The sequence below is a fragment of the Columba livia genome, chromosome Z, assembly GCF_036013475.1.
Source record: "Columba livia isolate bColLiv1 breed racing homer chromosome Z, bColLiv1.pat.W.v2, whole genome shotgun sequence".
Taxonomy (NCBI): Eukaryota; Metazoa; Chordata; class Aves; order Columbiformes; family Columbidae; genus Columba; species Columba livia.
The window spans coordinates 71,707,810-71,734,219 of NC_088642.1; the positions used below are offsets into that span (position 1 = coordinate 71,707,810).

The following is a 26,410-nucleotide window of genomic DNA, read 5'->3' on the forward strand; positions in this document are numbered from 1 at the left end:
CTGAGACAGCCTTCTGTATGCTGGGAAAAGCAGCTTTCAGGCTTTGTTTGGAATGGAACTATCTTTCATTTGAGGGAACACAAACTTGATAAATATACAGCAGTGTACTCTCCTGTTTCAGACAACAACCTGTCACTGGCTAGTGACAGCTGAGACCTGGATTCTGCTGTGTGCTGCAGCATCTTGTTACTGGAAATCAAATTAAGAAGAGTTCTTGAGTCAAGGCATCTCATATACTAATTTAAGTGCAAGTTAAGAATGCTTGCCTGACACAATGGTCTCTGAGAACATTGCTAAAACAAAAACAGAATTAATGTCCTTGTTTTTATTGTGCTTGCCGAGGGGGCTTTTACATTTCTAATGTGTTCTTCCCGCTATAAATCTGTCTGGTTTGTGGGAAGGCTTAAGCCACTTTCATGTGCACAGACTGGGTAGTAATTTATTTTGATTTTTTTTTTGTTTGATTTTCTTTTTTCCCCACTAAAACACTTTTAAAAGAGCTGGATACTATCCATAAGGCGAACAATGTTTATTCTAAGCTGTTTACCCTGGAAGTTATTGTATGTAAATATCTATTGAAACACTGATTTTAACATTTATAGATTTCAGATTTAGAGATTTGCAAGAATACTTTGTAAAGGTGTTTAGATTTAATACCACTTCTTTCCTAAAGTTCTTGCTGGTAATACAAGCATTGTGTTTGCCCTTTATACTAGCAATAAGCTATAAGATTAAAAAAATGAACATATGGTGCCGAGTTGTCTAAAGCTAGTAGCAAATACTAAGAAACTCAAATGTTAATTTGTAGGGACTAGATCTCTATTCTTTTTGGCAACCTCTTTGTTTAAACTGTTAACTTTCACAGTTTTGACTTAAATTGTAAATCAGTTCATCTTGATGCTAAGAACTGAAATATTAAAGCAGTGAAAATACTTGGACTTGGTGTTGCAATGTTTGCATTTCTAGAAACAAATGTCTTTCCTGCTTACTGCAGTGGAAAATTCCAGTGAAATAATTATAAATTGGTGTCTCCAGAGTAGCTGTGTTCAGTATTGTACAGTGTGTGTTGTTATTAAATATTTAAAACTGTAGGCTTTCTGGCTGATTCTTGGCTTACATTGTGTTCAGGGGTTTTGACATTGCATAACCTTACAGTTTATCTATTAAATACTCACCTGTTGAAGTAACTGTAGAAGTAATATTTTAGTACAGCTATTAATGCAGTGCATATATATGTTGTTTGAAGAGACTCAATCTAGAACTAATGGCAAGTAATTACTGAATGAGCTAACTGACCAGATACAGGTAAGGAGATGCATCTGGAGAGTCTCTGCTTTAAATCTGTATCATAACTGAAATATGTGGACTTTGACATTAATTAACAGAAACTGTATATCCCATAGTCCATGCAAGCTTTTGTGTGGGAATTAGTTCCCTTACACCAGTAACATTTTGTGATGTCCTTGTTTTTCCTCTAGTAATGCTGACTTGCGGTAATTACAGATCTTGCCGAAGGAAATCAAACTTCAATCACATCGGTTTTATGAAGTTCTGCATTTCTTTACCTATTTCCTTCCTATTTCTACCTAGCACTTAACAAGGTGGCTAGAGATAGTGTTTGGATATTGGTAACAAAGTACTGATTTCAGTTTGTTTTTCCTGTGACTAATCTCCCCAGATTCCAGTATGCATTAATAAGGATACTGGAGTAATCAGTGGGATACTATTCATGTAGGATAATCTGTGATCAGCCGATGTTCTTAGATGTAAAAAATACTTTGTAAAGATACTTCAAGCTGAACTTGCAATGGTAGCATTTACTGGTTAGAGCTTATTGTTTTCATTTACTTGTTTTTGTTAAATTGTGTTCAGTGTAGGCCTTGACTGCTGTGTCAGACTCTCTTCCAAATAACATTTACCAGCTAAGTCATGGGCAGTAGACATCACTGGGTCAGCTGTCACCATGAAAGAATTCATACTTATTTGACAGCTGAAAAGCTAAAGGAATTTTGCGGATACTGTTTTGACAGGTACCACTTCTGTAGCAAAAGGTAAACTTGCAGTAAGCTAGCAAATTTTTTGGTGTATTTTTCACTCTTCCAAGGAGTTTAAAGTGAGTTTATATCCTTGATATGTAATAGCATATGTCCAGCAGTGTGAAATCCCCTTTGGAAGACAGTGTGTTTATTTTTAATTCCTCTAGGAAGCAGTAGGGAGAAAATGACTGTATATGACTGACTTTATACAAAAAGCTGAGTGGGAATCCTTTGTCTTGGCTTTATTACCTTCACTTGATTCTGTTCTCAGTAGAAGCCCATTTCAAGGAATTTCCTTAGATTTGTGTTGATGCAGAATCACAGAATGGCTGGGGTTGGTGGCAGCTCTGGAAGGCTCTAGTCCAACCTTCTGCTCAGAACAGGTTCACTATAAGCACATTATTAAATTGTGTCCAGTTGGGTTTTGAATATTTCCAGGGTTAGCCTCTATATTGAGTGACTTCTTCAAATGCTTGAGCACCCTGTACCATGAAAAGGTGTGGAGCTTTTATGAAATGAAATCTATATGGAATTTCCAGATGAACTTTTTGGTGTTTCAGTGTGTGCCTGTTGCCTCTTAACCTGTCACTTGTGAATACAGTGTTTGGCTCCATCTCCTTTACTTCCTTAATCAGATTTTTATGGCTAAGATCCTGCTGAGTGATTCCTGTGCCATCAGCCTTTTTTTGCAAAAGAGATGCTCTAGCCCCTTATTCACTTTTGTGGCCCTTTACTAGAATCACTCTGGTTGTGCATGTCTGTTTTGCATTTGGGAGCCCAGACCTGGAAACAGCATCCTGGAAGAGTCTTGCCAGTGCTGAGTGGAGGGGAAGGATCCTTGACCTGCTCTTAATGTTACTACTAATTCAGCCAAGGTAGCTGTTTGCCATCTTTTTTACAAGGGTACATTCTGCTGGCTCATTATCAGCTTGGTGTCTACTGGGACTCCACAGTTCTCTGCTAAGCTGCTTTTAAGCCAGTTGGCTTCCAGCATATACTGGTACATGGGGTTTTAATTCCCTGAGGGGGAGACTCTGCTTTTCCTGTTGAAATTCTTTGAGGTTCTTATTTGCCCAGTTACCCAGCCTGCTGAGATACCTCTGGCTGGTGGCACAGCCCTCTGGCCTGTGAGCCACTCCTCAAAGTTTGGTATCATCTGTGGAGTTTGAGGGTACAGTCTTCCCTGTTATCCAGGTCACTAGTGAAGATGTTAAGCAATGTTGGATTCAGTATCAACAGAGGCCAGTGGCTAGCCTTAAGCTGCACTTGATGCCACTGATAGTGAGGCACTGAACCTGGCAGTTAAGCCAGTTTTCGGTCTATATCACTATCCCATTTCTCTGGTATTTATCTGGTACATACTTGAGTACATGTTGGTGTATGTAATATGAGCTTTGTGAGGATACTGTGGGAGAGAATGTCAAGTCTTACTAAAGTTGAGATAAACAATATCCACTGTTTTCTGCTCATGTCATTGCAGGAGACTTAAAAGTTGGTCAGATGTGATTTCCCGTTTATAAATCCGTGCTTACTGCTTCCATTTGCCTTCTTGTCATTCATGTGACTGGAGGCAATTTTAATGATTAGTTGCTCAGTTGCCTTCCCAGGGATCAGGGATTCAGTTGAGGCTGACTGGCCTATAATTGTCAGGAAGCAAGGGAGTTTCTTGCTGCTCTTGAAGATGGATGGTACTTGCTTTCACTCCTCAGAAACCTCCCATGTTCACCCATGGCTTTTCGAAGACAACCAGGAGTTACCTTGCAAGGCATCCATCAGCTCCCTCAGCACTCATGGGTGCAGCCTTTCAGGCACCATGGACAATTTTCTGTCCAGTTTAAATATTCCTCAGTGTGAATACCCCTCCACTGAGGGTGAGTATTCTTTGTTCCAGATTTCCTGATGTCTTGTGGGCCTGAGATCCCTGAAAGTCAATTCTACTGGTAAAGACTGAGGCAAGGAAAATTCTAAGTATCATGTCCTTTTCTGTGTCCCTGTTCAGCAGCTTCTGTGCCCTGTTCAGCAGTGGTACAATGTTCCCCCCAGTCTTACTTTTGCTGCCAATATATTTGTACACATCTTTATTGTTGCCCTTCAGATCTCTTGCCAAGTTCAAATCTAGGTGAGCTTTACCTTTCCTAACTTCATCTGTGCAGGGTTGGGCACCATTTATATATTCCTTCTTTCACATCCTGTACACTTGGTTTCCATGTTGTTTAATCCCTTGTTCATCCAGGCATGCCCCCAGACACCTTTGCTTGATTTATTGCTTGCTAGGATGGATCTTTGGCTTCAAGGTGATCCTCCAGTCACTGGAGATGCTGAGCAGGGACATCAGCATAGTTTTTAGATCTATAAAGCTGTTCTATTAGCTTGCCTTGTAAGAACCATGGTATCCATGCCTACGTTCCTGGGCTGTGCTAATAACCAGGGATGTCCATCAAGGTGATGTAGGGGTAAGGGAGAATTTTAATGTTATTCTGCTAAACTTCAATGTGAATCAGGCAGACTCTGTCAATTAGTTATTTGGTTGTATCCTACCTTAGTTTCACTATCCAGGAGGGAAACAAGTTTCAGGCATTAAGCATTGCCTTGCAGATCTCTTATTTGACTTAAGGTTTTTCTCTGCTATTTGTGTGTGTCCTCCCTTTATAAGAACGAAATTTTCTTATTTTGACTTACATCGTACTTCCTCAGTTTTATTCTATCTAGTGTGTCAAATCAGAATTACTTTGACTGTTAGCAGTGGGTAGCTGGGTGGAAAGTCCAGTTACTGCATTAGGTTGCTTAGAAAATTGAACTGCTTTATAGATCAACACCTATAGAAGTACTTCTGGAGCGAAGTCTGGATAGTTTGGAGGTTTTGGGAAACAGTAGTTCCATAAAGTATGACTTGGGGTTTTGGGAGGCCTTTGGTATCTTCTATTTACACAGACTTTTTATTCTCTTTGAAAGGAGTTTGTGAGGCTTACTTTCTGCAATCTCTGTTCTAAGTGCTTACAAGCATGAAGGTGTAGAAAACAGCTTGGTAACAGGTATTTATGTGAGTTCAAAGATGACGTGAAGTCCACAATAACTCAATCCTCAGCAGACCATGAGGGTTTTTTGTAGTTTCTCAGTGCAATGTTGTTTGACTAGCAGTTGCATAGCTTTATCATTAAATATAAAGATAAGTCGCTGCCTTTTTCCTTCCCTAGCTGATGGTCATTCCCAGGAATTCTGACTTTTCTCCAGAGGACCTGACCACATATATATAGAAAAAACTCGTCTTAAATAGGACTGGATAGAACAGTTTTTGGTGTATCTTAATTCCATAGAGAATTAAAAACCAACAGATAAAACTGAGATGGGCCGGTGATGTATGCTGCTATACATCAGTCTTCTAGTTTATCAATAAGTAGTGCCTGCCCTCCCCTGCTTTCATTGGTGTCAGACTTTACATTAGTAACAGTCCACACAATGAACTTTGTTGCTATGCTCCCCTACCATGTAGAGTTCCATTTGGGAGGGTGTAAGGACTCTCTTCTTTTTGGAGGAGGGAAGAAAAAGAAGAAAAAAACCCCACACTACCTTAGCTGTTCAGAACTGCTTGTTTTTGATAACTCAGGATTTTGTGTCTAGTCCCTTCCCTCAGGCAGTCTGTCTCAGGCCTTGGGTTATCTTAAGGTCATCCTGCCAAGTATGACATGAGACTTTTTCTTAAAGAAGTTTGTAGCCATGTGGGCACATTTGGCAAGTTCTTTCATTTCTTAGATGTATTTTTGTACCTTTTAGGTAGCCATCATTGTCCTTGCTTCTTTCTTGGCTGAATGCAGGCAAGATTTATTGTTTTCCTGCTTCTGATGCAGCCTTGCTCTCAGACTCTCTTTCCACCTGGGAATATTGTAGGTATATACTTTTGCCTGTAGAAGAGTAGGAAAATGACTCAAGATCTAGAAGCTCTTCTTTTAAATCTGCATGTATGTACTGTGAGGATTGACTGCACAGAATAAAAATTTGGTTTCAGACAAAGTAGCGAGTTTAGGGCTTTGTCTGCACAGCTCTATAATGGTAGCAGATTGACTACTTAAAGAACTTTTTTGTAAAAGCTTTCATGTTAAACCCTTCAGCACAGAACTGGTGAAATCAGTCACTTGAGCCAGCTGAGTCTGAATCTGCCATATAGCTGGTAGCTGAAGTCTGATTCCTCTTTCTTTGTCTGACTTGCAAGACTGTACTCTGCCCTTATCATTTTTGTAGTTCTGCTGGTACTTGTCCTTGATGTTGCAAATATTCATCTTAAGAAAGGGCATGGTTAAACATAAACAGCAAAATAAGAGTAGTCTCCTTTCTTTCTCTGGAAGAACTAATGTTGCTGATGTGATTTGGACTTCAGTATTGAATGTACTCTAGTAAGTTTTAAGAAATCAGAATTATATATTTGCCTCTCCTGGAAGACATGTTAAATTCCTCATCTAACTTGTGTTAGTCTTTTGTGAATCAGGTATTCTGTCATGTGCAGGAACACAACTGCTGTTCTTGTAACATCTGGTATCCTGTTTCAAGTAGTTTACAATATTCCATCATTGCTGTAATTTAAAGTGGTACTGCATAGTATATTGATAAATTAATTACTTATGCTGCAAAATGTCCTTGTTAGGAAAGACAGGCCAGCAAGGTGAGGTGGTGGAGTTGCCCTTTACATGAAAAAGTAACTACAGTGTATTGGGTACTGTCCAGGCACAGGTGAGGAGCGAGTTGAGTCTGTGGGTGAGAATTAAGAGGCAGGCTGTCAGGGGTGATATTGTTGTGGGTGTCTATTACAGGCCAGCAGATCAGGGTGAGGAAGTTGAGGCCTTCTACAGGCAGCTGAGAGTGGCCTCACAGTCACAGGCCCTGGTGGTTGTGGGGATTTAAACTTCCCTGATGTTTGCTGGAAGGACCATTCAGCCAGCCACAGTCCAGGAGGTTCCTCCAGTGCATTGATGATAACTTTCTGATGTAAATGGTGGAGGAGCTGACTAGGAGAGGTGCATTGTTGGACCTCATCCTCTCTAAGAAGGAGGGTCTGGTTGAAGTGGTAAAGGCTGAGGGCTGCCTTGGCTGCAGTGACCATGAGATGGTTGGAGTTCAGGATCTCATGTGGCAGGAACAGAATGCCAAGCATAATCGCAACCCTGGACTTCAGCAGGGCAAACTTTGGCCTTTTCAAGCAATTGCTAGGGGAAATCCTGTGGGAAAGGGTACTTGAAGGTATGAAGGTAAAGGGGCCCAAGATAGTTGGTTAGCATTCAGGGACTGCTGCTTCCAAGCTCAATATCAGAGCATTCAAACATGAAGGAAGTCAAGGAAGGGAGCCAGGAGACCTGCGTGGTTAAACAGGGAACTGGTGGGCAAACTCAAGAGGAAGAGGAGAGTTTACAGATCATGAAAGGAGGGGCTGGCCACTTGGGAAGAATATAAGGCTGTTGTCAGAGTGTAGGGAGGCAACTAGGAAAGCTAAGGCCTCTTTAGAATTAAACTTTGTGAGAGGGCTCAGAAACGGAAAGAGCTGGGGAACAACCTGTTAGAGAGCAGTGTAGGGGAAAGGGACCTGGGGGTCCTGGTGGACAACAGGATGACCATGAGCCAGCGCTGTGCCCTTGTGGCCAGGAAGGCCAATGGCATCCTGGGATGTATTAAAAGGGAGGTGGTTAGTATGTCAAGAGAGGTCCTCCTTCCCCTCTACTCTGCCCTGGTGAGACCACACCTGGAATATTGTGTCCAGTTCTGGGCCGCTCAGTTCCAGAAGGACAGGGAACTGTTGGAGAGAGTCCAGCACAGGGCAACAAAGATGATTAAAGGAGTGGAGCATCTCCCTTATGAAGAAAGGCTGAAGGAGCTGTGTCCCTTTAGCTTGGAGAAGAGGAGACTGAGGGGTGACTTCATTAATGTTCATAAATATGTTAGGAGTGAATGTCACAAGGGTGGAACAGGCTCTTCTCAGTGACAACCAATGGTAGGACAAGGGGCAGTGGGTTCAAACTGGAACACAGGAGGTTCCACTTAAATATAAGGAACTTCTTCACAGTGAGGATGACAGAGCTTGGAACAGGCTGCCCAGGGGGGTTGTGGAGTCTCCTCTCTGGAGACATTCAAAACCTGCCTGGACACATTCCTGTGTAACCTCATCTAGGTGTTCCTTCTCCGGTGGGGGGATTGGACTAGATGATCTTTGGAGATCCCTTCCAATCCCTAACATCCTGTGATGCTATCAATTCCCAGCTAGGCTACAAAGTGTTAGAAAGTAGGCTACTACTTTCTGTTCACACTGTATCTTAGGAAAAATCACAGATGAAAAAAAAAAATGCAATTTATTGAAAAATATTTATTGTCAGCATATGTGACTGGATTACAGAAGAGGTCCCTGTGACACGTGAATCTGAGGTGGAAGGATTTGTCCGGACTCTCACAGTAGACTCCTGCTGTGACAGGTCCATTTCAGTTCTTGTTTTGCTTCCAGAGGAGTCTTAAGGGTCTGCTGATCTCCCTGGAAATGAGGCAGGGGGAGGATTTGAAAATAAGTGTCAAAGGATTAGGCAAAAGATACATTTACGGAGTTCAGTTCCAAATGCCCAGAGTTGCCTGAGAGAGGGTTGCAGGGAGGGAAGGAAAGGAGATAAACCTTACCACTTCTTGAAGCTTCTTTTACCTTTACATTTTGCACAGTAAAAACCCCAAATAAAGTATTTTGTCTTGTTCCAGGATGAGCCACTTGCAGAGCCTTCAGTGGAAGGTACTGAACTTTTCAATATGCTGGTTCTGTAGCATGTGTCTAAGGACTGAAGAGTCTAACTGACAGTTTTAATAAAATGTTTGTGACTGATACTTTGAGGCAGCAGGTAAAAACCTTTGTCTAGAAGGACCCAAGAAGCTCACTCTTAGTTGCAGTTTGGTTGTAAGGCCTCTGTGTTGCAGAAAGTGGCAAGCTGCTGAATGGTGGCAATGCAGGTTAAGTTGCATTCCTACTTCTGCCGCTCATTTGTAGACCTATAAAAGTAATGTAGCAGTGTTTATCTTGACTTCATGAAGACTGAGTGTCATTTGAAGGCCAGCTCAACACATACACAAAGCGCATGGTGCTTGAAAAACACTTGTGGACCTCTGAAGTGCTTTGACTGTCTGTGTTTGACCTAGATATCAAAGTGAAATCTTTATCCCTTGTATTTTTTTAATTATAATTAAAAGGAAGACATTCTTGGATCTTAAATTTACCTCTAATCTTACAGTAAGCTGAGAACGCTTTCTCCACTGAGGTTCACTAGAGTGTGTACCTAGCTTTTTCTCCTTTATCTGAAAGTAATCCTTATCTTATCATGTGTGAGTTCATGCAGTCAGCTTCTCCTGAATGGTCTATTTTGCTTTCCTTCAGCATTTTCACAGGAGCTAGCACCAAAAAACCACAAACAGAAAAGTTTTTTTGGTTTTGTTTAACTGGCTCTTAAGGTAACTTTGCTAACTGCCTTTAAAAATATTTTAATACAAATGACAGTCCTGTTTGAACTGGTTTTAGTGTTTGATTTCTAGGGGGCTTTTTTGCTTTGTTTTTCTTAAGGTTTCCTATGCGCGGCCAAGTTCAGCTTCTATCAGAGATGCGAATTTGTATGTTAGTGGACTTCCAAAAACAATGACACAGAAGGAACTGGAACAGCTCTTTTCCCAGTATGGGCGCATTATTACTTCTCGTATTCTGGTTGACCAAGTCACTGGTAAGTAGCCAGTTTTGCATTTCCTTGCATTTTTTAGACTAAGAGTTTAAGAAATATTTCACTGTTCAATACAATAGTCTTGTAATTAGAATGTATGAAAGGTGAATGTAGGCCAGAAATTTTCTGCTGGAATTGTTCATAAATATGCATGGACAAAAATAGATTGTGCAGTGTACTGAGCCAGCTTGAGTCATTTCCACCCTGAAGGTGCAGGTTTGAAGCCTGTTTCATGGCTTGTAGTAAATTTACAGCTGCTATAATCTTCCTTTCCAAGCTGCTGCATGAAAATAGTCCCTATGCTCCTTATGAAATGTTATTAAACACTTTTCTTTATAAAAATAAAATTTTATGCAGAAAGGCACAACTGGTTGTCTGAGGCTAGGATTACAAAAGGCTTGGACTAGTAATTGCTGTTGTTAAGACTGTTCTCAGGGTTAGCTCCCTAGCTTTGCACACACTGAAGAACATGAACTTTCAGTTCCTTGGGAACAGATGAGTTCTGTGCTTGTCAGTAATTTAAAGAACTAAGCTGTAGCAGGTTAGTTGTGTTGCTACACTATGTGTCTAACCAGTGAGTGGGTGTGAGTGTCACTCTGGTTACTCTTCAGACTTTGACAGTAATGGTGTGATTTTTTTTAACTTCTTTTTTGCTGGCTCAAATAGCTGATCTTGAAGAGCTTTGTAATTTGCTGCCTCACCTGCTCCAGCAGGTGTGTTTTAAAAATAAGCAATCAAGTAAAATGTTAAGTATGTGACAGAAGTATTGACTCTGCAAAGCAAAATACAAAGGAGCAGGGCTCTCCAGATTCTCATCTTTCCAAAAAACTAGGGGTGTAGGGCAGAAGAATTCATTTACTCACCTAATTATTCCCTGAATAATAAGGTAGCTTGCACTTTTTTTATAGTTGTACCTTTTTAAAGTCACATGTTGTCATAGGTGACAAAACAGCTTTCAGCTGTAGGAGGTCATGAAGTTTCAAATTGTCCTACTTTGAAATGGTGGTGCATGCCAGTGTTTGAGACTTCACTGACATGTAGAGGACTTTGTATGTACTCCTTTACAATTCCATCATTTTAACAGAAGTCTTACCATTGATGCAAACTGACAAACTGACAGATGAAAAATGCAAAGTTGAAGTTGTGACATTTGCCTCTTTAAACCTTTCTTGCACCTGCTTGTTGTCATTGTGGTGGCTTAAATCATCATTGTGTATGAACAGAATACCTTTACTGTTTGTCTTTCACAAGTGAGGGCGAGCATCTAACTTGTCTTTTCATTCATGAACCAAAATATGAGGGACCTTTAATTGGATTTGGGAATGATACAAAAAAGCAAGCAGCAAATCTGTGTTGGCTTTAGTAGCTATAATGTTAACTGGTTAGAGTATTGACACCTTAGTGTGTTTATATTTAAGCCATAGTAAAAATTTTTGAGATGTGATGTATCTAAGACCTTCCATAAACACTTGTTGATCCCCTTGTGGTGTTGCTTCTGACTTTTCTATATCAAGGAAGAATCTGTGGCCCAAGAAAATAGTTTCCTTCCAAAACTCACCTACTACAGTATGGTGATATGCCAGAACTGAATCTTTTACTTACAGGTCACCAGAGATGATTAAAATAGGGCCATAATTACCGTTAGTGCAATCTAGAACCTGCACTCCATTCTTTGTCTTCCCAGAGTATTTGTTCCAAAGGGGAACCTCAAAGGGTACTGCAGGAGAACATAAGTAATTTCTTGCTGCTAAGGAGCAGATGACTAAGCTGTATATTGAATTTCAGTAAATTTAGATTAGTAGTGCAAACTGAACAGAGGTTACAGTGCAGCTGGTTCAGGATTCACTTCTGTCCCCACAAAATTGCTTTGTTTCAGAAATATCCTCTGGCACAACTGTCTCCACTGTGTTTTCCCTCAAGCTTCCAAGCATTTTGCACAGTGTATCTTGTGTCAGTTAAAATTTAGAGTAGAAAAGTTGTCTTTGAGGAAAAGCTGAGTTCTAACAAGCTCAATTATCATGTGTTCACAGCAATTAGCCATTAACAAAGCAATTGACTATGGAAGTCAAGTGTTAACATCTCATCTTCCAGAGTCTCTGAATTAATCACTATATGCTTCCTTCACCCTGTGCAGGGATATCAAGGGGTGTGGGATTTATCCGGTTTGACAAGAGAATTGAAGCAGAAGAAGCTATCAAAGGCTTGAATGGCCAGAAACCTCCAAGTGCTGCAGAGCCCATCACTGTAAAGTTTGCTAACAATCCAAGCCAAAAAACCAATCAGGCCATCCTTTCCCAACTGTACCATTCTCCAAGCAGAAGGTACCCGGCACCTCTAGCTCAGCAGGCTCAACGTTTTAGGTAAGTCACATACTTGTGTGAAACTGTGCTAGAAGCCACATGTTCCTGTGGGCCTCTTGGTTTCCTGCCATTCTTTCCCTTTCTTGTTTATCTGACTTCTGTTGGTGAAGGAAACACATGAAAGTGTTAGACTTCAGCTATGTTCCTACAATACAGCTAAAAATAAAAATGCATTCCATCCTATTAATAGCATTTTAATATCTAATAAAACTACCTATTTAAACAGAGATGACAGATTTTTTTTATGCACGGTCACTAAAAAATTAATCCCTTTTTAAATGTTATTTTTAATTTCCTAGATTGTTGATTAATGTGCAAGTTGATTCAGTTAATGTTGACATAGGCAATTCAGTTTTCTCCTTTGCTATGTCACAGCCAGATTCCTCTTCCCCAGTCCCCTGTTCAGTTCCATCTTCCATCCCTCTTCTGAATTTCCTCTTTTTGTAGTTAGTTACATAAAACCTGCATGCCACACATTTGAGATGAAGTTGATTCAGTATTTTTGGTGGATCTATGTTCCTGTTGTGTTGAAACTACATCCATATAGTTCCCTGAGATATTTAATGTATTGAAAATGAGAGATGGTAAGAACAAAGTAAAACAAATATTTTATTATCTACATTCATGAGTACTTCAGATTTCTTCCAGTGATTTTGATTGTTTCTGTCCATCCTCTGGCCCAGGCTATCTGACTGGAATGTGTTAAATAGTAATATACTGTTTTCTTTTTCAAGAAATAAAATAAGCTTGCAGTTTGCTTCTAGGAGAATATACCATACTATACCACAAACGTTCTGCATTGTTTGTCCTTGCTTTTAGGCCAAACATTTAGGGTTTGTGGACTGAGTGTATTTTTATGAATGCTCATTTAAATTTCATGGAACACCAGATTGGAAGGGACCACAAGGATCATCTGGTCCAACCTTTCTTGGCAGAAGCATGGCCCAGCACCTTGTCCAGATGAATCTTTAAAGTGTCCAGTGTTGGGGAATCTACCACTTCCTTGGGCTCATTATTCTGATGGCTGATTGTTCAAACTATGAAAAGATTACTTCTGTGTCAAATTAGAATCTCCCTAGGAGGCACTTGTACCCATTGACCTTCATTTTTCCCATGTGACTCCTTGTAAAAAGGGAGTCTCCATCTTCTTTGCAGCTACCCTTCAGACACTGGAACATGGTGATGAGGTCTCCCCTAAGCCTTCTTTTGTCAAGGCTGAACAAACCCAGTTTTCTCAGCCTTTCCTCATGAGGCAGCTTCCCAGTCCTTGGGTATCTTTGTGACCCTTCTCTGGACCCTCTCCAGACTGTTCATACTTTTTTTTTAATAATGGGAACCTAAGGTGAACGTAGTATTGCGGGTGTGGCCTAACAGGTGCTGAGTAGAGTGGGATAATGACTTCTTTGTCTCTGCTGGTGATGCCCTTGCTAATGCAGCCCAGCACCCTGTTGGCTGCTTTTGCCACAGCAGCACACTAGTCACTCACATTGGGCATGTTGTCCACCAGGACCTGCGGGTCTCTTTCCACAGAGCTGTTCCCCAGGTGAGTAGATCCCAGCCTGTGCTCCACTCCTGGGTTGTTTTCCCAGGTGCAAGACCTTACACTTGTCCTTGTTGAACTTCATGAGGTTCTTGTTAGTGCACTCGTCCAGCCTGTCCAGTTTATCCTGCACGGTGATTCTTCTGTCTGAAGTGTTCACTTACCCAGTTTGGTGTCATTGGCGAACCTTATCAGGGTGTGCTTGATTCCATCATCCAGATGACCTGTGAAAGATGTTAAACAGTGTTGGGCTCAGCATCGATCCCTGGTGGTCCCCACTTGTGACACGTTGCCAGTTTGAAAAGAAGCCATTTACCACCACCCTCTGGGTGTGGCCTGTCAACTAGTTCCCCATGAACCACAGAGACCACTTGTCTAGAACATAAGGTGACCATGTTCTGAGGTGGGAGGCCATGGGAGACCATATTGAAAGCCTTGGAGAAATCCTGGTAGACAATGTCCACCGTTCACCCCATGTGAAACAAGCATGTTACTTGTCATCTATGATCAGGTTTGTCAAGCAGAGTTTGCACCTGGTGAATCTGTGCTGGCTATTCCCAGTCATTTGCTTCAACTGAATTGTGAAGAGCCCCAGGAGGATTTGTTCCATAACTTTATTGGAGTTGAAGACAGACTGATGGGCCTGTAATTTCCTGGATCCTCCTTTAAGCTCTTTTTATAGATGGGGGGTGGCATCAGCTTTCATCCAGTCTTCTGGGACATCACCCAGTCTCCAGGACTTCTGAAATATTGTGGAGAATGGCCTCACAATGACATCAGCCAGCTCTCTTAATGCTCTTGGGTGGATATTACCAGGGCCCATTGATTTGCAGGAGTCAAGCTCCTGTAATATTAAATTTCCTTACTGACTCTTCCTTCACTGATGGTGGATCTGCATTAACATCAGCCTGGATTTATGTTTGCAAGGCCTGGGGCCCAACAGTGCTGGTAAAGACAGAGATGAAGAAAGTGAGAACCTCTGTCTGTTTGGCATTGTTGCTGACTACTTCATCTCTCCTGTTGAACAGTGCGCCAATATTTTCCTTCTGTTCTGTTTTTTTTCTTGTGGTTTTTGACATCTCTGACCAATTTCAATTTGAGCTGAGCTTTTGCTTTTCGAACTATATCTCTGTATACCCTGGCAATGCCGTTGAAGTTCTCAACAGTTATTTATATGCTTTTCTGCCACTGGTACACTTCTCTTTTGCCTGTGAGCAGACTCAGAAGCTTTGTAGTTAAGCCAGAGGGGTCTCTTGCTCTGTCTGCTTCCCTTGACTTAAAAGGGGATGAACTGGTTTTGTGCTTCCAACTCACAGCATTCAGTTTATTACCATTACTCTCTGTAGAAGTTTCCCACAGGATCTCTCCTAACTGAGCTGTGAGCAAGCTGAAGTTTGATCTTCTAAAATCTAAAACTTCTGTTTTAGTAGTAACTTTCAGCATGCTCAGCAGGATCCCGGACTCAAGAATATTGTGATCACTGCAGCCAAGGCCATCATAAACTGAGACACTACCAAGCAGGTTTTCTTGGTTTGCGAGTAACAAGTGCAGCAATGCCTTATTTCTGGTTGGGACATCTATTGGCGGTCCTCTGCACATTCCAGGAATTTGATGGATGACATCTGAGCTGCTGTATTTTTCTTCCAGCAAGTGTCTGTGTAGCTGAATTCACCCATCAGAACCAAGTCCTGTTGCCCCAAAGCTTGCTTAAGTGACTCAAATATTGTGTCCTCAGCCTTACCTTGGCTTGGAGGCTGGTAGATGCCTACTGTAAGATTCCTCTTTGACTGGGAAGTGTTGTTTCATTTTTTTAATTTTTTTTTTCTTTCAAGGTGTTAAGTGTAAAGTGATGCCTAAAACAACCATATTGTGATTTGTTCCACTTAAAAGTATAATGGTAAAAAAAGCACTGAGTGCTAAGTCTGTAATTAATAGGAAGGAGAGTAAAATCTTATTTTTATTGGTGGGAAAAGAAGAACAAGGTTGAACTGACTGGTGAAAAGGTAAACTGCAGCTGCAGATAAAATTAGATACTTTTTTGTACATAGATAATATTTTGGAGGAGGCCTTCAGGCTTATATTTCTTCTCTAAAAGAGAGCCTTGTGAAATTTAAAATTTTCACTGTAAATGGAAATCTGTTTGGGTTTTTTGTTTCGTTGGTGAGGTTTTGTTTTGGTCAGTGTTTTGATGGTGGGTTTTTTTGTGGTTTTTTTTAGTTTGTTTTTGGGGTTTTGTTTGTTTGGTTTTTGTTTAATTTTTAGGTCTTTGCTGTTGCTGCAGCAGTCCAGCTTCATTACTGACTATGTAGTTCAGATTGCACCAGTGCTTCAGGATCATTCGTGTCTTTCACATGCAAGACATCTTAGCTGTTCACATTTCAGACATGATTACCTGGCGCGGTTGCCCTGTCTCTGTTAATGATGGACAGAGGCCTGAAAGCAAAGTCAGCATATGCTTTAGTAGTGAAGAACAACAGGATCATTACAATGCTGCCTTTCCTGCTAAGAACTTTGGACTTTCAAAAGCAGCTATATACAATTACTCCTCTGTTCCTATAGGATGCATAGCTTAAAGCATCTTTAAAAAGTGTCCAGTGAATACCCTGAAAAAAATTCCAGAATATGTAACAGATGAAATCTGTTAACTGTGATAGTGTTACTGTAAGTTCTTGGCTGACTGCTCTACATCAAGGGCCTGCCAGGTTTCTGGAACTCTCTAACTTTCTCTCCACCCCCAAATGTAAATTATGGTAGACCTCTGTCATCCACACTAAATATATGAGTAGCAGTAATCAGGGATTTTTAAATTTTTTCTTCTCAGCTCTTCTAGGGCTTCAGTAGCTCCCTTTCTGGTCAGTGCATCCTGCAGACCCTGCTCACTGCAGAATCATCATGCTCTGTAGTTTGTGACCTTTACTTAGCTGCAAACAAGAACAAATATTACTTGTTAAAGTGGTTTTTTGTGCACAAGTATAGGTACACTACATCAGTTTGGATTCTGTGTACCAGTAGTGGTTCTTAAATAGTATAGCTTATTACTAGAGAGAAATCACAGTGAGGTAGAGATCTGTAAGGGAGCCGTAAGCTAAAAAAATCTAAATCAAGTGCACCTTTTACCTAAGCTCATATTTTGTGGAGTCTTGGAGAACCTTTAACAAGACTTTCTCTTCACATGCGTGGGCTTTGACAGGAAGGAACCAGAGCTGTTTTATGGCAGAAATTTTCTAAGAAAAGCACTTTAAGGGGCTTCATGAATAAGATGAGTAGGATTGGTAGGCACTGCATGTTCCAGGTATTGGCTTGGTAATTCCAAAGTGTTTAGAGTTGTGGTTTCATACCACAGTTCAGTATCTTGGGGGAAGGCGAGGGAAGAAATACATGGAGAAAGCTTACAGTCTAATATGTGTGTATACATTTTAAAAACCCTTTATTTTAGAAAATACTAGGAAAATAACAAAACTTTTGTGCAGTTGCTGTTGTAACTTTTGTGACTGCTCCAAAACCTTGCATCTGTCTGGGTATTCATGTCAGTGCACTGTCATAAGCCTCAGCAAAGTCTTCACCCAAAACAAGTTGGTAACCTGGAAGATTTAAGGTGGTCACTGACTAACTTTATGCTAACAGTAATGCTAAACTTGTGGTAGTGGTGCCCTTTCTGAACTGAAAGTTATGGTTGTGGATACTGTACAAGAACATCTATCTTGTATTCACTAACTGTATCAAGTGTAATTAAGATGCCACAGCTCTTTTGGTAGTGATACTTCAACTTTGCATGAGGTTCTATACAGTGCAAGTGATATGTCAGTAATGTACCAAATTTCCTTAAGATGGAAAAGTCTGAAGACTGAACACTTTGCTAAATGTTTTGCAGGTTGGACAATCTGCTCAATATGGCTTATGGAGTAAAGAGGTAATAAAGGACTAATTAGGTTCATAATCCCTGAATTATTTTTAAGTATTCTGCATACTCTTTTTCAGTAAGACTTGCATTGGACCTTTGCATGTTGAGATGTCAGCTAAAATGGTTCATTTTGATGCATTGTACACGAGACAAACATTTTGTAGCAATTTCATGGAATTCACGTTTCACGTGGCTTGAGTAATCCTTACGGGTTTTATTGCATGCTTTTTTGTTTTTCTATATTACATCATTTCAGACCTAGCACTGTTCCCCCTTACTTGTGTGTAGTATTGTAAATAGTATTTGTGTAGTAGGGGGGAAAAAAACATGTGTGATGTTACCTTATTAGTCTGGCCAACGTGTTCATGATGTGAAAAGTCTCGTATCATTTTTTTATTTTCTAATTTCTTAGATGGGATTTTCTGTGAACAGCCACTTTATGATTCTGTTTTATTTCCATCATTCTTCAGTAGGTTTCCACCAATGACCATTGATGGAATGACCAGTTTGGCTGGAATTAATATCCCTGGACATGCAGGAACTGGATGGTGCATTTTTGTGTACAACTTGGCCCCTGATGCTGATGAGAGTATCCTCTGGCAAATGTTTGGACCCTTTGGAGCAGTAACCAATGTGAAGGTCATCCGTGACTTTAATACCAATAAGTGCAAAGGTTTTGGATTTGTGACTATGACAAACTATGATGAGGCAGCTATGGCAATAGCCAGCCTGAATGGATACCGCCTGGGGGACAGAGTATTGCAGGTCTCCTTCAAAACAAACAAAACGCACAAAGCCTAACAAGTTATTCTCAGTGCATTAACACATGAAAACTATACAACAAAGGCAATTTACAGAAGCTTTATGCATTAGTAAATGCCTTTGTTGTAGGTCAGTGTGGATATGGGGATAAAACGACTACTTAGCATCCTAAGAATATGTGAGAATTTTTTTATTGCTAATGTTTGAATTAAAACTTCTTAAATATCTTTTGTTTGAATATTGACAAGAGGTGCAGGGTTTTTACCTGTCACAATGCATATTCTATTGCCTTCTTTGGAGAAGGTGGACCTTTTAAAATGTTTCAGCTAAGGGAAGAAGTTTTTTCTTTTTATGTGACTGCCTTTAAAATGAGTAAATACTGAGGCTTTGTGTTGTATTTCTTCAGTTGATTTATTTAATTTGCCTTGTGTTTTGTTTACATCTTAATGCGTTGTTGTTTTGTGGTTCAAGAAAAGTATTTGAAGTTTACATTTTATTTATAAAGTTATAAGCAGTATTTATTTTGTAATTATCATTTGGGTTGGGGAATGGGAGGGAACACATAAAAGCTTATTGTAAGAATACTGGAGAACTTTTCGTAAAGCAGTACCTTGCCAAAGAGATAAGAGCCTCTTTGATGTGGGTTTGAAAAAAGCATCTATTTTTTTATAAAAAAAATAAAAAAAAAATTTGGAGAAACTTTTTACTGGTCCTGGAACAAATATTTTGACTTGAATACTTTGAGAAATCTCTTCATATGACACCTAGTGAGCTTTTAAAACTTACCAGGAAATTTGCAGTTGTTGGGGAAAATTTAGAAAGATTTATGATGTAGAAATACTTTTGAGACCTTTGTATTAAGAAGTAGGGTCAATGGGATGCACTGTTGGTTTCATTTTTGTGATCATCAGTGGAGTCTTTGGTCATCCTGGTTATTAAGTGATTGTTGGCTCACATGAATATGTGATTTTGGAACAAATGAAAACTAAAAAAAAAATATAAAAGAATATAAGAGCAAGCAGGAAACTTAAAATACTGAGATGGGGGAAAAAAAATCTGTTCTTCCTAAAGATTTCCCTTCAGATAGAGCTCATGGTGTTTAGTGATGTACTTGCTATTGTTTGAAGAATTGTTTTGTCTTAAGAAAAAGACATTGAGCATGGTTTGTGCAGTAGCAAATCAGCAGAAGTGGCCTGAGTTGGGTATGTTTGGAGGTATTTTGAAAGTTATATTCAAGGCTAACACCTGAGCTTTGTGTAATGTAAATAAGACCTTGACTTATGAACCTTTCAGCTAATTTGAGTTTAGTTTATTTTTTAAGTTACATGCCAAGTGATGTTCAATTTTGAATGTTTTTGTATAAGTTTTTTCTTTGTAAATGGCATTAACATTGTTAGTTGAGGTCTGCTTATTCATTTTTGTTGTCCTGAGGACTTGAATTTACAGTGCATCAGATCTGTTGCTATTTTTGTCTGTAGATAGTCTAGCTTCAGCTGTTTATGGTGATGCTACATTTTTGTTTATAAATATGTTTGTGGTAAAAACAAGTTAATCATAGGTTTTGAACAAATTTCCTTACATTTTTCATACAAAAACCATAAGTACCTGTATGCTATTGAAATTTAACTTTGTATGATGCTTAAATCACTATTTGGGGAAATAGAAAAAGTCTTTACCATGTATTGAAGAAATTTAAGAAAAAAAGTACAGAATATTTTCTGATTAGCATCTAGCTTATAATTAAATTTTTTTAAAAAAAGCTGAGGGTTTGATGCCTTCACCAGGATGCACTGACAACTATGTAGTTACGTCCTGCTTTTTGTATAAACTGAGATGCTCATATGCTTCCCCTTAGAAAAAGCAATGTTCTATGCATAACATAGTTGTACACTATATTTGCAGTTGCTTTTGGTTCTTATTATTTTAAACTGTAGTTATAAAGTTTTCAGTATAGTACAGTACATATACTGTGAAGCGCGTGCTAAAGTGAAAAAGCAAGTTTTCATGCTGACCCACTCAATGCTATTCAAAACTCAATTGGCTTCCTGAGCACTTCCTCATTCTTAGGAGCATTTAGATTGTTAAAGCTAATCCTCTGCATTAAAAATTGTATATACTATAGAAATCACAGACTATCCAATGTGAGGAAAACAGTAGCTACATGCTTCTTTCCTATACTACTGTAGCAACTAACGGCATTGATGAGAAGGCATGTAAATTGGGCTTCACTTTACAGTGTTTATCCGAGCACTTAGTAAAATATAAGGCTGGTATTTATTTGAAGTTGTATAGTGAGAGTTAATTCACACCTGTTGGAATAGAAAATATATTCTGTTGAGTATTTAAGAGGTTGTACATGTTTTCTTTTGTGTTTGGATCCTTTGTACTTTTTCATGTTCGGTACATCAATAAACAAAGTTGAAGGGAAAACAGTGTCACGGGTGGGTCTTTTACCGCATTGTCCTCTGCTTTCATGGGTAACCAATCTGAACGAAAGGTTCTGCAAAACTCTTCAGTTGCTTTTCACCTATTGGAAGGTCTTACTTGCCAACCAGGAGGTAAGACAGCGGAGCTGTGTACCAGTTCGGTTATGTCAGATTTAGCATTAAATCTTTTAATGAGGGGTCATTAAAATTAATCTGCCTGTCTAGCAGACTGCTATTCAGTGTAGCTAAGTTAATGCCTTGTGTGTTAGGATAAATAAACAGGAGATGGAAGGATTTAATGTTTATTGCAATAATGTCCATTTGCTGTTTAATTACTGCATAAATTTCTGGGCTCCATTAATTGAGTGTATATTAAGTTAACCTTAGTTTGCTGTTCCTTTCCCTTCTCATCTCTTGAAAAAAATTCTTTAAAATTTAGTCAACCATCTCTTGCACTTCTAAAATTTTCCTCCTAAGTTCATCTACTTTGCTCAATTGAATGAGAGTGTGAATTTCCACTGGTGAGAATACAATTTGGAAATTGGCTTATGCCACTCTTCCACAGAAGGGGAGTTTTAGTTGTCAGCTTATACCAGTTTGAGTACAGTGTAACTAGCCATGGTTGAATTATTTTGTCCTATGGAAGTGAGGACCAAAATATGTATTTGCTTTCAGTTTAAAATCAAAATAGCTTATATTTTGAGGGCTAGCTGCAGATAAGCAGGCAGCCAGTGACCAACACAAAAATTTATCAATTTTAAGTGCAGTTGCCCAGAGGAAGGGTCAGTGCTCAAAAATACAAATTTCATGACATGTAGCTGAGCACCTCTGAGTGGTTGGAGCTCATGAGTAAGGGAACCTTATACAAGTTCATACAGAAGGACTACTTTTTTTACTATATTAAAGTTTTATGAAAAAGCTGAGGAAGAAAACACAAAATTGCTGGTTACTTTTGTATTATTAATGCCTAAGTAATAAGTTCCAGCAACATCTGTAAATATCTCTTTGTGACTGGTGTTAGGTAAGACAATCCGGCAGCATGACCCTGGCAGAGGCTGAGCTGTAACTGGGACGTGAGTGTCAGCTGGAGTGCTTGTGGAAGGGCTTCATTATTGCAGAAATGTGCTTCAGGCTTGTGTGGCCTCTTCAGCAAAAGATGCGTGTGATTAAATGAACCGCAACAGGTGGACTTCCCACCTGTGCCTCGGAGAGAGCATTTTCCCAGTGTGAATGAAATATGTGCACTTTTTAAAGCGGATGGCTGTCAGCTGGGGTTGTACACTGTAGTATTCATTGTGTAATAGCCTGGGGTCATCCAGTACTAGTAAATCTGGGACACTCTTGCCTGCACTGCTGGGCAGGCCTCACGGATGCTTAAAATCTGTTTCCCTTTGGATTGTTGCTTTAAATGCACTGCATGAAGGTGACTATGTGTATAGGAATTGTGACGCAAAGTTAAATCATGCAAAACAGCAACAAGTTAGTAGTTTGCTACCAAAAAGTGTAGTTTCATTACATGACTTGCAGAGGGTATCTTGGTGGTTGGGCTTTTTTTGTTGGTTTGTTGTGGTTTGGGGTTGTTTTTTTTTTGGTTGTTGGTTGTTTTTTTTTTCACAATTTGAGGAAAAAAAAACAGTTTTAGAGGTGCTCCACCATGAGTAAAATAATAGCCTGGGATTGTGTTACTTCATCCCTGTCAGCATTATTGGTGCAACTGTGCTTCCACCTTCTTTTACATTGCACTTTGTCTGCCTGGTTATAGCATTTGGATTTCAAAATTTCCATGTGTGCATCTCAAAACCAAGAAGAATGCTCTTCTTTTTAGGCTTATATTTTCCTAATTAAACCTCACTGTAGAGGCACATATCTACAAAACTACTGCAGCAATGACTGGTGCTTTGGGCCAGCAAATGGATGTACTGGCGCATCAGAGGTCATCTGAGCCAAGCAGCTTAAAACAAACCTGGAGGGGAGGTTGCACCTTTTGGTAGGAAAAGATGGAACAGGGACACTGTGATAAGTTGTGGGAAGTCTGCTGTTGGGGTGAAGTCAGTTTTAATTTTAAAAGTTGGCTTGTTAACTGCACTTTCAGTAGCTGTGACAAAAATAGAGGAAGCAATGTGAACTTTCAGGTACCTTCAAAGGAACATGAGTCACCACAGAGTTAAGAGGTTGCCTAGTTGTTTTATCAGACTGCTGTATTACTGTCTTGTCTTGTAAGTACTCTATTTCCTTTCCTTAACCAAAATTCTGCTCTGAGATATAAATGGGAACAAGGAAGACTTACTTTTTTTTCATACTTGTATGGCCCCTCTAAAAAACAAGCATAACTGCAGAAAGTTAATAAAACATTGCATTTCTTATGTACTATAGTATCATGTGACTCTTATAAGTGAGTTTAAGTCAACATAACACTTTCAGTGACCCTGTAATGTTGTAAGGAAATCCACGACAACTACTACCACAGTATTGATTATGAACACTGCATACATAAGAGCTGAATTTTAATTTGAAGAAATTGTCATTAAATTGTTCTCACTTATGCAGTAGGGCCTTTGTTTAGTACAGCATATGCATTTCTCTTGCTTTGAGTGCAAGGATGTTCTTACTGTCAAGTGTTCACGTGAATGTTCTGCTGATATAAGCTGCCGGTCACCTTGCTGCTGATACAACAAGGCTATTTGCCTACATTTACAAAAGATTATGTTCTCTACTACAAAATTAAACAGCCCTGAAAGCTAGTCCACCACTTCCTGATGTCTGCCTGTCTCAAAAGTTTGGTACTAACTTTTAGAAACGTAAGGTGTTCTGTAGCAGCCTGCTCTTTCAGAAGGAAGTTGGAATTGGTCTAAGTGAAACACTTCTTTCCTACTACTACCTGTGCTTTGTGCCAGTCATACAAAATACAACAAGCAAAAGTGTGGTTGCAGACTTCTTTTTCTGTCCTTGATTCAATTAGCACTATTCTGGTAGGTCTAAACCAGCTCATTTGTACCTTCCACTTCAAGCTGCATGTATTCCCTGTTCCATAGTTCATGTTCTTAGAGTTATGACTCTGGAGGCTTTCTGGTTCAATTGCTACTTCCTTGAAAAATGGTGTTGCATATTCATTGCAAATGACTGCAGCATCCATTTTTATTGCCAGAAACTCAGTTATGTTACAAATCTGAATTTTGAAAATCACTGTACTGCTTGCTATAAATGATAACTACTGATGGTGGGCTTTTCTTTATAGATAAAGTAGTTAGCAAAGTCTGTTTAGGCTTCCTCAGTTCCCTGTTTGTTGTGCTAACACTCAACAGCCACACATAATGTGGGTTGTGCTCTGTCCCACCTCTCTGATCTGTTATTAACCAACCCCATTCATTGTGCATCCAAGTTGTGCAAATAGCAACATAAAAGCGTAAGAACAAGAATGTAGACCGTGTGTTTCACAGGCTTCAGGGAAGACCAGAAAGGGCTAAGTGAATCCTCAAATTAGTTCAATTAGGTTGCTGATACAGGACTTACATAAACTGATCCATAGCTGATGAACAATTTCATAGTGAGAAGACATTTCTGGATGCTACTGTTATACTTTCCTGATTGAAAGCAGGGTCTTCCATGTTCTAGATAGCTTAACAACATTTGCCATGATCTTAGGTCTGGTGCCTTAGGAACTTATATGGCCATTCCTCAGAACAGCTGGAGGGAGAGAGGAGGGAACCCCGAAAGGATCAAGTTCGGACCAAAAAGCAAAGCTGAAAATTCAAGTTATGTCTGAAACTCATCAGGACTAATCTTGTTTCAAAAATTACCTTGTTTAGTCCTTTGTCCTGTTCTTATTTTCTCTGGGGAAAATGGTATTTCCTGCTACCAAGATAACTTCTCCAGAAAAGCTGAAGCAAAGTAAAAAAGGATGTAAAAAAAAAAAAAACAACCTAAAAGCAAAGGCAGCAGAAGCCTGAAAATGAGCTTTCAAATTGTGAAACCAAATTCCAGCAGTTCTGTCAGTTGATAGCGGGATTATTTGAAATCTATGCAAAGCATGGAGAACAGGAAAAAAGTAAACAAAAAAATTAGAAGTGAACTTCCTCTTTGGTTGACTGAATTGCCATGTGTAAAGTTTCTTGAGGACTTCAGCTGATCATGGTAAGTCTTTGAGACTTTCAGAGCCCCCGCTTTAAATACCTGTTCACAATAAAATTCTGTAGCCATTAACTGGAAAAGGAAGAGTTGATTCAATTTCCTTCCTTATGATGGAATTTGAAGTAATGATTAGATGTGTCAAAATAACTGTTCTCTGTTTCAAACAAATATATTTCCTCAGCAGCAGCTCTAGATGAGGATTTCTATAGTACAATGAAGGAACTGATCCATACAAGGTGCTTAAAGGCAAATTTGGTTTTCTTGGGAAAATGTTGATACTTCTCCAACTATGTAAAGTTCCTGAAGATGCTGCCCCAAAGCCTTTCTTTTGCCTCTTGTCTCTAAGAACTAGCAGGTTCTTGCTTCCATTTATGAAGATCAATTCATCAACATGCCAGGCAAGAATGTTTTTGCTTTACTTCAGGGTAGTAAGGCTGACCTCATCTTGCAGTGTTATCTTGTTCTTCACAGAATTGCAGAATGGTGGGGGTTGGAAGGGACCTCTGGAGATCATGTACTCAAACCCACCTGCTAAAGCAGGTTCACCAGAGCAGATCACACAGAAAGGTGTCCAGAAGTGTTTTGAATGTCTCTAGAGAAGGAGACTCCACAATCTCTCTGCCTGTTCCAGGGCTCTGTCATCCTCAAAGAAGTTTCTTCTCATATTCAGATGGAACGTCCTGTGCCTCAGTCTATGCCTTTTGCCCCTCATCCTATTGTTGGGCACCACTGAATGAGTCTGGTCCCATCCTCTTGACACCCACCCTGAAGATATTTAGAAGCATAATAAGGTCTCCTCTCAGCCTTCTCCAGGCTGAAATCTTAGTCTTGTATAAGCTTTAAACTGTAAACAAGCTTTACAAGGTCTAATCCAGAGAATACAAGGTATGTGGTTTCAGGGAGTTTTGTCAAGGCGTTTCACCATGTCGGCTGCTGTTTGATAACATTTTCTCCTTAAATGATTCCTAAACATGAAACATTCTTCAGTAATGTGGAAGTATTGTGAAAGTTTTCACAAATTGTGATCTTTAGCTTTTTCCAAATACCCTATTTAGAAAATGACCCTGTAACCTGGTGACTTCACCCCATGCCAAGTGTCCCTTTAGCAGAAGCAGATTTGAAGAGTTGGGAAAAATTGAAAAGTCAGTGCTATTTGGCAGAATCCAGCAGTAGTCAGTGACAGGTACCATCAGGTTTTTGGGTTGGAAGCTCTTTTGGGTTTTTGCGTGATTTTGGGCAAAAAAGTCTTCTCCCCTACACATGGGGGGAAAAGCAGTGTTAGGCTCTGTGAGAGACAGAGTTGCTGTCACCGTCTGGTTTCATTTAGCCACCAACGCAGGTGGAAAGTTAATAGCTGGGATTTTAGGTTCAGAAAGTTGCTTTGAACTTCTTCAGTGTGTCTCCAGGATTGCATACACTATGCAGTGGGAGTCACCAAAAAGACAGTAACAACTGGGAAGAGCACGTACCTCTGTGCTTGGTTGTAGGAGCTCATTTAACTAGAAGAGATTCACTTCAGCTTCTTAAACAGCTCAG

General features: G+C 39.7%; 1 protein-coding gene across 22 annotated transcripts in view; it reads left to right on the top strand.

The window, feature by feature from the left end:
- Window positions 1-20,750, top strand: part of ELAVL2 (ELAV like RNA binding protein 2) — a 97,223-nt gene extending 76,473 nt beyond the window's left edge. For 15 of the 22 annotated variants that reach the window (XM_065046322.1, XM_065046323.1, XM_065046335.1 and 12 more), the window contains 4 exons: window positions 9,607-9,760; window positions 11,892-12,117; window positions 17,529-17,567; window positions 18,029-20,750. In XM_065046322.1, the coding sequence (XP_064902394.1) occupies window positions 9,607-9,760; window positions 11,892-12,117; window positions 17,529-17,567; window positions 18,029-18,359 (750 nt within the window). In that variant the 3' untranslated portion in view covers window positions 18,360-20,750. The remainder of the gene's footprint in view (window positions 1-9,606; window positions 9,761-11,891; window positions 12,118-17,528; window positions 17,568-18,028) is intronic. The other 7 variants (XM_065046324.1, XM_065046333.1, XM_065046340.1 and 4 more) reach the window with 1 other exon arrangement.
- The last annotated feature ends 5,660 nt before the right edge of the window (window positions 20,751-26,410 follow it).